Below are 13008 nucleotides of genomic sequence, written 5' to 3'. Positions count from 1 at the left end.
AAATCTTGATACTTTATTATGTTATATGCCAAATTAACCGCAAATTTGATCCTTAAGGACTTAAGGTCCATATTAACCTCGGACCTTAACCGATGCGTTTTATAGCACACAAATTGAAGTGGTTTTTGTAAGTTTTTGCTAAATTTGATCTCAAAGTTGTTTCTTAAGGGTTAAAATCATCTCGCAATCTTAATGTTAACAATTTTCCCACATGCAAATTGAGACACGTAATCATGGTGATTTCTGATAATATTAAGTGTTAAAGATTCCCATCTCCGACAGAATCTCTAGTATTGGGTTTTATATATGATATTTTGCGTACTAGATGATAAAGTTTTTGCTTCTACGACTACATTTAAAGTTTTTGCTACTATGTGCATCTTGTTAGTTGTTACAATCATGTTGTTGAAGCTAGGTTTGCCTATTATGTACTTTGTATTTATAAAAAAATTTATCAGATAGTTAATACGAATACAAAATTTCTCTTTTAAGAAAAATCATGTTGGCTTGTAGATATAAAATACAAGTAATTACTTAATGTAACTTGAATCAACAAAGATATATTAGTATCTGATTTACTTTCATTTTTCCGAGATTGCAAATCGAATTCATTAAGATTATTTTCATTTCCCACTCAAGTCATTGTTGCGTATAAATGCCACTTTTAATTAAGATAAAAAAAAAAAATTATTATACTTATATGTTATGAGTACAACGTAAAACATTAGTTGGTTAGTTAGAAGTAAATTGTATATGTAAAGAAAGGTGATTATTTCGTGATATCTTGTTTTTTACACTTTTCACATAAATTCAAAAATAAGGTGCGTGCATCATGCAATCATATTTGTATACGCCTTTTGAATCAATTTTCTTACCCGTAAACCATCCAAAGTTTATGTCCCTCCAAGAAAATCTCTGGTTATCATATAATGACAATATGAGTACTATATGTCTATATAAATACCAAGAAAGACTTTTGCATCCTTGGTAATATGCATCTACTTGTATGTTTTATAGATTTTGAGAATGCCGTATAACTTTTTATTAGTAATAATCATTCTTTCCGTGTCCAAATTAGTATGCATGATTTGTATGACACTTTGTGTACTCTTAATCGCCTTGTCGAAAATATCCTTTGCTTCACAAATAACAAGATAAAGCGTTAAGGCAACCAAAAGCAGAAAAAAATTTCATTTTTGTGATTCCAAAATTGGGCAACTCCCTCACTGTGCTTTTTCCTTCATCTCAATCAGATTTATAACAGGAACTACACCTATAGTCAACTATTTGTAAATCTATACAACAATATATCATCTGTAAATCAATGGATGGGGAAAAAATGTCGTCTTCTGAAGAGTTGTCAAGCTACCTAGTTCAAAGATCCCTTTTTGTCTACTGAGATGCTTGCAACTTCATCCTCTTCATTTTCTGAACCTCTATTGAAGTTCTCTCTGAGGAATTCTACTGCCATGAATGTCAGAGCGGAGGCTGGAACATACCATATGACTCTTGGGATGCTACCTCTGAACACTCCCTTCATGCCTTCAATCATCCATGTCCGGTGGATGGCGTGGAACCAACCTTTGTACCTACATGAAAAATTAGAGGAATCATAGCCCAAGCAGAAACAAATCAAACACATAGCCTAAGCACAACAGATATGTCTATAAGAAATGGAAATTACGAATGATTATCACGCAGAAATACTCCATACAAAAATATTATCCTCCAACCTGCAAATTCCCCTCCTATTTATCTAGAAGGAAGGCCATATCAAGAACATGTTCATTTGTAGCACTAGTGACAATTTACTCGGTCCATTCCTAAAATAAGCGTCACTCCAGAAAGAAAAGAGAAACATACTTATCATAGGATCTAATAATAGATTAAGCATGTGTAATTATGCATAGTATATATATGGCACGGAAGAGAAGTCAAGTGTAGCTAACCCCCATTATACCTTAAATCTGGCCCTTGAACTTGCAATCTAGTCTTGATAACGTCTAATGGAGTCGTCACATAAGCACTCAAACCTGCAAAGTTTCATAGTTGTTTCTAATTTGAGCTGAAAGTTGTGACATTATGACGTAACATGTAAACTTCTAACCACAGAAAACGTAGAGATAGTAACCAGAATCCATACCTCCTGCTACTCCTCCCAGCACCAATCCCTCCATAGTACTATTGATTTGGTATTCTGCATCACATGTCCACTTCTTCATCCCTTTATCTGTCAAATCTTTCAGTAATTCATAAAACATTACCTGCAAATTAAAATGGAGCAAAACTTAGCTCTCTCATAGCTCCATACATGTGAACTTTCGCCAATCTTCAATCAAACAATACCTGGCAAGAATTTCTGAAAAGTACTTGTATACCACTTAACTTGAATATGCATAACACTAAGAACATATAGCACACATGCAAGCAACTAGCAATTTGTAGATTGCTACCCAATGGGTAATAAGAATTCGGGACACGGTGAAAGTAAGATGTAAACAGGGAATTTCATCAAAGTGCCTACCATCAAGCCAGCAAAAGGCACATCTCTAGCTAGTGTAGACCAATACCTGCCAAATATTCAAGTAAAAAAGATATTAAAATAGAGTAAAATTACAAATTTGGGAAGAAATTCCGCAGTTGTACATGAACACAAAAGAGTAGATACTGGGACATTGAAGTTTCAGTGTTGTCACATTGATCCCAAGCCTGCCGTTCATCAACATACCAAACAAGCTCCAGCAGAAATTTTGTGTCTTTTTTTTAGTGGGAACTGGGAAGGGGAGAATAAGTGTTCAGTAGATCAGCATATTAATTTTTCACCTATATGTATGTTAGATGGAAGATAAGATCTGGATAAACCTTTTACAGGGAACCAACAGCAAACATACCCAGCATATAGACCCTTTGGCCCTTGTTCCTTCCATATTGAGCGTCCAGCATGAAACATTCCATTATAGTAACCATACATATGCACTCCAGGAATCTTACCACTCTCAGCTTTTGAGATCACAGTATTCCAAGAATCAATCGTTCCCTGAACCTGCATCCGTTGCTTTATCACTTCACATGGAACATATACAAAAGAGCCAAGTGCATCCCCTGCAACAAATTACAGAATAAAAGATGGAAAATCAGTATAACAAAAATCAAAGAGACTACATTTCAGCTAATAACACAAAACAGTAGCACAACAATCATTGAGCTTATTCATGCAGATAATATATGCATTTTATAGACATACTCAGATCTACACCTTTATCAGCAATTATAAACACCAGATACAAATCTATCATTTGTACAAAATGCTTGAAAGGCATACAAATTAAGCATTAAATTTGCTAGTAAGAGCTATAGCACTGGACAAAAGATATTCCACTAAATATTTCAACATCTGAGCGCTTTTGGTCCTATGTCAGAACCACCAGCTACAACACCTCTTGTAGTTCAAATCAAGTCTTCATTGAGACTACCACTCATTATCTTACCCCAAACCGCATCTATGGCACTATCAACTACTGTAACACTAAATAGTTAACACTTAGTAGGAAGTATAGTTGGAAAAGATCAAAACAAAATAGTTACTCTAAATAGAGATTAAGTGTATATTTAGGATTATAACAGTTCCCGTGGCTATATGTGTAGAAAAACATACCATTATTTGGAGATTTACAAAACTAAAGGATAATTATCATTATAAGTTACTGTTTATAGTTTGTGAAAGATTTACTCATTTAGGTTGATAGTCAAAGTATTTTCTAGCTAATGTACCTAGTGTATCTAGTTGTATTTTATTGCTTACTCACGTATTATATATACTCATAGAATCATATCCATATAATTAAGCCTTCTCTTGTACTCTCTAAACTTTCCTCATTCTCTTTAAGCTTTCCAATATTCTCTTTTCTCATAACTCTATTATAAACCTCGTCGTGGAATTTTTAATTGACTTAAAAAAATTCCCATCATCATATGCATTAAATTAGAATATGATGTTATTGCAGTAGCTCAAACCTTTTGCCAAAAGCTAATGGGAAACTAACACACACATATTGGTCAAATAACCTCATTCTTAAAATAATAGCCTTGTACCAGTATGATGTATGATTAATAATCCAGGCAAAGCTAATTGAGCCCGGTAAGAAACTTTTCTTGAGGCCAATGACGACACATACCAATAATTAAGCAACAATAACATTTAAACTGTCGATGACATACCCATGCCCCCTGCAAGGAAGTGGGCCCAGTGACCCCCAAGGTTAGGATGTGATTCTTCAATCCACTTTTTGGTAGACTCAATGAAACCAAAATAAGTTGCTCCAGTTACAAGAGACCCAGTAAATCCAGGAGCAACTCCTCTATAAAATCCTGTAACCAGAAAAAAAAAAAAAAAAAAAAAAAAAAAAAAAAAAAAAAAAAAAGGATAAGGGTAAAGAAGGAGCAAAAAACAAGACATATTCTCTAGCACCATCTACGGCAGCTATCAGTAGGTTGAGAGCATGAAATGCTGTAAATCAAAGAAATTACACATAATTTAAATCAATACATAGCAGACCTCTTAATCCATCAGCAGCCCATACAGTTCTAATCATTTGCAACACAGTTTTTTGGTGCTGCAAGTAAATAGATAATTAATAATAACTTAATAATTATGTATCCACACTCATCAAACAGACATTTTGTAATTTATCAACATGTGAAACCAGGCTTATGATCTTTTTTTACAAAGCTTTATTATGTGATACACAAAATGAAATGAAAATGATCTCAAATGACAGTGTGTTTGCATACCTGAGATCCATTCAGAATAGCTTGACTTTGAATTCTTGTCTTTACAGTATCAATTGGATGCATCATTCCTTCACCAAACCCTCCAGCAAGAGCTCCCCATAAGAATTCTCTCCATACTACAGCCAAGTAAAGCAGAACTCAAAATTACCTATCACTGAATTCATCAACAGCTTCCGATCATATTTAGCAACTTTTGAAAAAGAATAAAATAAACTAAAAGCAAAAATTATGCATATTTTATCCCCAAAGATTTAGGTAGTTCAAGCCAATCATGTGCCAAGCTAGTGAAGATACTATCATTATTTCCAGAACAGGACCGAACATCAAATTATAAAAAGTAACCATGTGGCATAGTTACCGATACACCAATCATCTGAGATTGGCACAGTGTCATCTCAAATTTTTGATTTCAAACAAAATAAACAAATGACATTCGCAGCAACACTTTAGAAACATAAGAAGATAAGTTCACTAACAAGTCCTATATACTCCTATTGGGAACAAGCCACCCGCTACTAACTGCATGACAAATCAACCAAAACCAAACTATACTTACACGCTTACAACTTACTCGGTAGTTTTCACAATACAAGACAGTTTCTGCTCACTCTCATTAGATAAAAGCATTAAAGCAACAATACCGGTATCATCTTTATGTAATTTACATGTACTCCATACATTTCCATTCTTACAGTTTTCAATTGAACTTTTCAAGCTATGTTTGCATTTTAAATCCACATAAACCAAATTATACAAAATCCACATTTCTCCAACTCTAAGAGCTGACAAGTGACCACACTATCCTCCATCTCAACCCGGCTTTACGACAATTCATAGTGCTTGATGTAATGATTGTTCTCAAGAATTCAAGATAATTTCCATTAACTTCATCTCTCCACAATTTCAATTCAGGCCTCAATGCCTTCACATTTCAATTGCGAAAATAGCTCAACAATCAAAATTATTCCACTGAAATTAACAAGCTCACGCAATTCAATCGCCGATTCAATCAATCAACTACCAAAACACAATGCAGAAAAATCAGCACAATCATAACAAAATCAGTACGAAACAATCACAAAATCACCTCAAAATGCTCAATATCATCCAATTCATGAATTCAACTAGTTTCTTGGCACAATTAATCAAAAATTCAAGCAAAAAACATCGACAAACAAACACAGACGACGACAAAACATCACCAGTAAAAGGATAACTTAAAAGAGAGAGTAAGAAACTAACCGAAGAATGATTGAGTAGAATGCGATAATAGAGCTTGAGTTTGTAAAGAAGAAGTCGATGACGACGCCATTGAAGTAGCAGGAGAGAGGCGGGGACCTCCTTGATTTTCCGCCATTGAAGGAGGAGTAAGGTCTGGAAATTTGTGAGTTTTCTCTCTCCTAAAAGAAGAGTAGTTGACGTAGGTAGTTAGGGTTGGGTTGTAAGAAAACGTTAGAGAGAGAAAATGGAAAGTGGAAAGTGGGCGCGCTATTACTTTACTCGTCGCCGATGATGTGATTCAGGCCTTTTTCTAAACGGCGTCGTATGTGGGTTTTGTTAAACGTTGATTTTGAGAGTACTTTGATTATGTGAAGTACTAATGTAGAATGTAGATTAAGATATTTTGTTTTGAGGTGTGTTAAGGACCACTAATTTCGGTTTAAATCGGGTCGGGTTATTTTCTGTTTTGGGTTGTTGAGTTTTAGTTTTAGATCGGATCGGGTTTTAGGCTGGGTATTTTGGGTCGGTTCATTTTGGGTGTACGCATTTGGTACAAGTATTATGGAGTATGTTTGGTCGAATTAAGTGGAGTCGAGTTGAGACTTCACGTCAAGTTTGAGTTACATTGGGTTATTTTAGATCTACTTTTTTCAAATCAAGTTCAGTTTTGGATGCCCTCAAAAAAAAAAAAAAAAAAAAAAGATTTGCGTCAAGATTTTAGTCAAGTTTGAATCGTAGGTCGTGTTACTAGTCAGTTCATTATTCATGTCAGATTAAGTTTCTAGTTAAGATTTCAAGTAAAGTTGAAGCGTGTCTCCTATAGAGCATTCGAGTATTTTGAAGTTATTAGAATTAATATATTGGATCTTATTGAGATAAGATTTGATTAATGAAATTCAAGATTAATGAAAATAATACTCAAAATTTGAAATTTATACTTACATATTACGTAGGGCCTGTTCTCATTGACTGAACTGAACTGAACTTATTAGAACTTAACTGGGCTGAAAATAATCGTATGAGAACAGGCCTGTAGTACAAACTAAAAATATGATCAATCAAGCTGGTTCAATTATGTTATTTAACCAATTTACTTGGTCTAATGGGAAATATTGCACTTTTTAACCTTTAGGTTGGAGATTTGATCTTTTACTAGTGACACTTTGAGGGTGTAAATTCCTTAACCTTCCCCTTCTAATCTTAAAAAAATAAAAATAAAAAATTAGTTTATTATGATTCATATGTAGAAAATTTGGGTAGAAACCAAATCAAGTCATTTAAGCTATATATTGAGTAATTTTTCGCTAGGGACAACTCAATTATCAGACAATTTTAATTCGGGTCACTTTGAATTTTCGATTTGTTCGATCTTGAGATAAAATTGGGTCAAGTCACCAAGTATTAGGTAACTTTCAGCTCAGTTTAACCCAAATATAAAGTCAAAAGCAGGTCAACAATACCTCAGCTAGTGTTTGACTCACTTCACTCTCGAATTGAACTCATTGTGTCAGGTCCAAATTGAGTCTCAAATTGGGTATTTTGGCTTTGATCTTTTGAGTCAAACCAGTTTTGGTGGTTTTTGTCATCAAGTCAGGTTTGGGTTTCGAGTATATTTTGGTTGTATAAGATTAAATTAACGAACATGCACTAAGACCGTATAATCACTTCATTTCCACATTTGACTTTATATCGCAAACTTATTTTATTGAAATTAATATTTTTTTTCCAATAAAACATATTCAAATCATTTAATTTAAACTTGGGTAAGTCTAAACTTTCACTAACTTATATTTTTCTTGAATTGAACTAATTTGAACTTATTGTTCGAAAATTTTATTTATATAATGTTTGTTCATGAACTTTATTTATATGATACATAGTTTTGACTTAACTAATTATTCTTAAAATAAATTAGCTATTTGGCAATCGAGTAGTTCCAACGTCCAATTTGGGTTTGGTCGAGTCATTTATAGTCGAGTTTGGTCAAGTTGAGTTTATATATGTTCGTGTTAATATAAAATCATGTTAGGTTGAGTTTTGGGTCAAGTCAATTTGGGATTGGCTTGGCATCAAGTTTGAGTTGGGTAGTTTCAATTCAGGTCTCTTCAGGTTAATTAGTTTGGGTTAACGCCATTATGAGTCATTTGTGCATCGATTAATTTTGCTTTGAACCATATCAGTGACGGGATATTCAATTCGAGTCACTTTGGGTAGTAAATTGGATTAAAATCGGGTTAGGTGTCAAATAACTTTCGGGCTGGGTAAAATTAAGTCTGGACACTTCCAGTATTGAGTCAAAACGGGTCGTCGGGTCAACTCCTCTTCGTATTGGACCGAATCACTTTTGACATCAGACTTTCAGGTTGAATTTAGGGTCACTATTTCGGGTTCAGTTTGGGGCACGGTCAGGTAACTTGGGTCTACCCGCATTAATTATTAAGTAATAATAAAGTAAGAAAATTTAAAAATGTAAAATTAAAATCGAAAAGTCAAAATTGATACGTTGAGCAAGTAAACGACGGCGTTTCGATACAGAGAGAGTGTGTATGCGTGAATGAAAACCAGGAGGAGAGAGAAAAAGCACCCATATCAAATCCCTAATTTTTGTTCCTTCTCCATTTTCTTCCTTCACTCTTCTATCTAACAACAACTCAGCTAGGGTTTCGATCCTCCATTTTTCTCAGCAATGGCGATGTCAGCTTTGAGGCGTGAGAGTAAACGTTTTACCTCCATCGTTTCACCCAATCCCATCAATGTTCTTCGCTCCTCTCTCCTCTCTTCTGAGTACGATCTCTTTTCTCTTTCTATTGTTTCCTTCTGATCTTTATTTGATTTTCGTAATTTGTATTTTTTTGTTGATTTGATGAAATCGATCGATGTCATCTGGAAATTAGGGTTTTGGTTTTATTGGAAAAGGGGTTCTGTTGATTTCATTGGTAGAGTAGATTTTTGATGTTAAATTTGACATTTTTGTGATTCGTGATTTTATATTGAAATGTTATTGGGGAATGGGGGTGAAGATGTTAAATGTTGCTGTTGATTTTAAATCAATGTTTTATTGATGTATAATGTAGTGATTTATGTGATGGGCATTGATGTTTAGGTCAAATTAAGGATGGGTTTTAGAAATTGGACCCTAAAGTGGCTCCATTTTTATGTTTTTATGAGTAAGGTCAAAGTGCTAGTGATTTTATGAATGCTGCAGTAATCGATAGCGTTTTCAATGGAGGTTAGAATTAATTTGATGTTGGCAGGGTTATGATTTTTGCTGGATTTCACAATTTACTTGGAATAGGTATCTAGTGTTAACTTTTCCTGAGGATTAGTGATTACCCTGCTCTCAGGCTAATTTATTTTTGGAAAGTTGGACATTTGGAGAGGAAGTATTGTATTTGGTTATATTGAATATTTTTAGTGTTTGGGCCTTGAGGGCTATGTTATTGCTGTGTTAGGAACAACCATATTGTTAAGTAAGAGAATGGTATTTTCGAGGTTTGATGACCATCATAAGGAGTTTATTTTATGAGGGGAACGTTTGGTCATTTTGAATCTGTCCATATTTTATATTGACATTGGATGACTCTAGGCTATTGAGTTTATCTTTGAAATCTACTATTTAGCTTAGTAGTGGATCTTGGACCAAAAATTAGAGGGGCCAAAATTTTAACGTTTGACCTCGATTTAAAAATATAGTTACTTAATCATTGTGCCACAACAGATTATATGATGATCAATGTATTCTTTTTGTGTAGTAATATTTATCGACGGCCAGGCAGCCTAGGCCCCTATGAACCATAACCAAAATCCTCCTCTGGCTTTAGCTAGTGGGTCCTAATTTTTAAGGCAGATAGGTTATTTGGGGTAATTAAGTGACAATGTCTCGTTATTTTATATATTTTTTGTTTAACTCTGGTACTTATTTTCCAGGGAGCAGACATCTTTGGGAGTTCGATGCATTTCAACTCAAATTGGTGAGCATTACGGACATATGGTTTTGTGATTTTCTCCTTTTTGCCATTCTGTAATGGACTTTTACCTATGGCTTTATTATTTATTTTGTGGATGATAAATGCAGTTAGAAACCGTATGAAGAGTATTAAGAACATCCAGAAAATCACAAAGGCTATGAAGATGGTTGCTGCCTCAAAGCTAAGACAAGTCCAAACAAAAACTGAAAACTCCCGTGGCTTATGGCAGCCTTTCACAGCACTTCTTGGTGACACTCCAAGTATGGAATTTCTTTTGTGTTTATCTATGAAATGTTTTTGTTTTTTAGCTTGATTGTAGCTTTTTTCTGCCTATGTGTTGGCTTTAAGTAGGGGTAGATCAGTGATTGCTAACTTATTTTCTGACCTTGGCCTTTTCCATTGGTTGAGGATGATCTACATAATTCATTAACATCATTGGCTTGAAGTCTATAAAGGTGTCCTTGTTTTGTTTTCAATTATCCTTGGATTTAGTTTGGAAGACCTGTATTGCACAATAATTTTATCCTCTTCTATTATTGAGAGACACTCCCTCCTCCCATATTTATTTGGTAAATTACATGGAAAGATAGTGAGGAAATGTATAGAGAAAAAAAAAAGAATGTTTGGGTATGGCCTGTTGGGTCCAATTTTAGAGAACTAGCAGAGACGGATTCACTACAATTTGATTCTTTTTTTTTTCTTCTTATTTTTTTTTATTATTATAAATTTTGAAAATCTAAACTTAAAGACGGGACAGAGATAAATAATTAGTACTTTCTTATTGCCTGATGATAAGTTGCCCTCTTCATATTTTGAATTGTTTTGTAACTGATTTCGTTACTGCTCTTAAAGGTGTTTCTGTGAAGAAAAATGTTATCGTTACAATCTCTTCTGACAAAGGTCTTTGTGGTGGTATTAATACCACTTCAGTCAAAGTGAGCAGAGCTCTTCGCAAGCTGAATGATGGTAATTATCGTTACCTTGGTATATAGCTATATTATCGAATCTATTTCTGTTGGCTTCTTAGCTTTGATCTTCTGTACTGGTCACTAGTAAATAAGTTTACCTTTTGTGGCTGCAGATCCTGAAGCAGAAACAAAATTTGTTATTTTGGGAGAGAAGGCCAAAGTGCAGCTAATTCGTGATTCAAGGAAGGACATCAGCCTCTGCTTGACTGATCTGCAAAAGAATCCTCTGAATTATACTCAGGTTTTCAAATACATAAATTTCTTCTAAACTAGCCTGATCTCATAAGTTGTAACACATGCTAGTTCGTATTGAAACACGTCACATGTTGATAAGCTAGGGTTTGGTGGCACTAAGAGTAAATGTCGTGGGTTGTGATCTATGATGGCTTTTCTGTTGGTTCTCTTATATCATGTCTATGAAGACTCAGAGAGCTGTTATGGCCCCATATGTATGATTTGTGTATATTGTGGTAAATGTTGTGATATGTTTTTGCTACTAGTATCTCATTTTTTCTCATCAATGAATCACTGAACTTTTCTCTGTAGGTGGCTGCAGTTGCAGATGATATCTTGAAGAATGTGCAGTTTGATGCCTTGAAAATTGTTTTTAACAAGTTTAGCTCTGTTGTGTCATTTTTGCCAACAGTGGCAACTATTCTGTCTCCCGAGGTACTATTTTCAGCTGGAGGAAAATCACATTTTATGATTTTTGTTGGTAACTGATTTGAAGCTGTTTTCTTGTAAAGATTGTCGAGAGAGAGTCTGAGGCTGGTGGTACTCTTGGTGCTCTTGACTCTTATGAAATTGAAGGTGGAGAGACAAAGTCGGAGATACTTCAGAATCTTGCAGAATTCCAATTTTCTTGTGTAAGTATATTCTCATAGATAGAATTGATTTTCTTACCTTCATAATTGGGATCCTGATTATAAGGCAGGGCATGTAGTACGCAATAGTAATTTTTTAAGTTGTCCTTCATTCCAGAAATGAAGAACTTGTATGTATGCTTGCTATGATGTCCAAAAAGATTATGTGCTCTATTATTCTATCTAATCAGCCTTTCCTTTGTTATTTGAGATTTAGAATTATTCCCCAATTTTGCTTGGGACCCTGCTTAATCAATTAATTTGTTTCAGGTGATGTACAATGCTGTCTTGGAGAATGCCTGCAGTGAGCAAGGTGCTAGGATGTCTGCCATGGACAGCTCTAGCAGAAATGCTGGAGAAGTGCTTGATCGTCTCACCCTTACTTATAACAGGTTCAATTTCCTTTATTGCATTCAATTGTGCTGTTTATGGACTCGAGTAATCAAAAAGCAATGTGTTTAGTTATGTTGCTGATTTTTTGCCAACAGTAATCAAACTCTCTGGAGAAAAGTAACTCAATTTAATGTTATTTTTCATCATTTTCACATTTCATGTGGTTGATCATCTGGTTGTGGTGGTGTAACAGGACCCGTCAAGCATCCATCACCACTGAACTTATTGAAATTATTTCTGGAGCGTCTGCTTTGGAGGGTTAGACGAGAAGAAATTGTCTGTGCTTTACCTTGACGTTGACGAAATAAGTTCTGTAGTGTAGACTTTGTTTCAGCCTTTTGCTGGCCCTTGGGAGAATCCTGCATATCTATATAATAATATCCCTTACAAATTTTTTTGGGAACATCAGAAAGCCTTTTCTTCATCCCTAGGGGTTTTTATTTTTAATTTTTTTTTTTGGATTTGAAAAATTCATACATGGCGGTTGAGGTTCTGTGCAAAACAATCGATGTTCTTGTGTCGGCAATACTGCTGAACTGCCGGCGTTGTAATTTCCCTTTCATCCTTGGACAAATGTACTGTATCAAACATGTTTCTATTGGTATTTAAGGGCACATTTTTGCTAGTTTTGCATTCAAGTGAATTTTCTAGTTCCAAACTTCCAATTCAACTTTGCGGGTGTAGATTTGCGGACTGTGAGCCTTACATTCCTTTAGACAAACTCAACCCAATTAATTGTCCACAACATGATTTAAGTTGAAAGAGATTTGTGGCACTTAAACCCAATTTGTGGACTGTGGTGTT

At 34.6% G+C, this 13008-nt stretch overlaps 2 protein-coding genes across 3 annotated transcripts; one reads left to right on the top strand and one right to left on the bottom strand.

Moving 5' to 3' along the window:
* Positions 1-1179: 1179 nt before the first annotated feature.
* LOC145598340 (uncharacterized) lies at positions 1180-6271 on the bottom strand. 2 transcript variants are annotated; one of them, XM_081654683.1, is made up of 9 exons: positions 6034-6271; positions 4792-4907; positions 4556-4613; positions 4219-4368; positions 2892-3102; positions 2525-2570; positions 2144-2264; positions 1961-2033; positions 1180-1589 (listed from the first exon to the last, which is right to left on the bottom strand). In XM_081654683.1, the coding sequence occupies exons 1-9, from the start codon at positions 6146-6148 to the stop codon at positions 1370-1372; spliced, it is 1110 nt and encodes a 369-aa protein (XP_081510809.1). In that variant the 5' UTR covers positions 6149-6271; the 3' UTR covers positions 1180-1369. The 2 variants fall into 2 exon arrangements, with proteins under 2 accessions (XP_081510809.1, XP_081510810.1); XM_081654684.1 differs by having other exon boundaries at positions 4792-4945; positions 6034-6170.
* Positions 6272-8597: 2326 nt separating this feature from the next.
* Positions 8598-12842, top strand: LOC145598429 (ATP synthase subunit gamma, mitochondrial-like). The gene is made up of 9 exons (XM_081654779.1): positions 8598-8796; positions 9940-9983; positions 10088-10240; positions 10833-10946; positions 11062-11189; positions 11495-11617; positions 11695-11814; positions 12082-12203; positions 12398-12842. The coding sequence occupies exons 1-9, from the start codon at positions 8699-8701 to the stop codon at positions 12465-12467; spliced, it is 972 nt and encodes a 323-aa protein (XP_081510905.1). The 5' UTR covers positions 8598-8698; the 3' UTR covers positions 12468-12842.
* The last annotated feature ends 166 nt before the right edge of the window (positions 12843-13008 follow it).

The sequence above is a fragment of the Chenopodium album genome, chromosome 20 (genome assembly GCF_948465745.1).
Source record: "Chenopodium album chromosome 20, dcCheAlbu1.1, whole genome shotgun sequence".
NCBI lineage: Eukaryota > Viridiplantae > Streptophyta > Magnoliopsida > Caryophyllales > Amaranthaceae > Chenopodium > Chenopodium album.
Note: the sequence above shows the minus strand (reverse complement) of the source record. Positions and strands in the feature narration are given on the sequence as shown.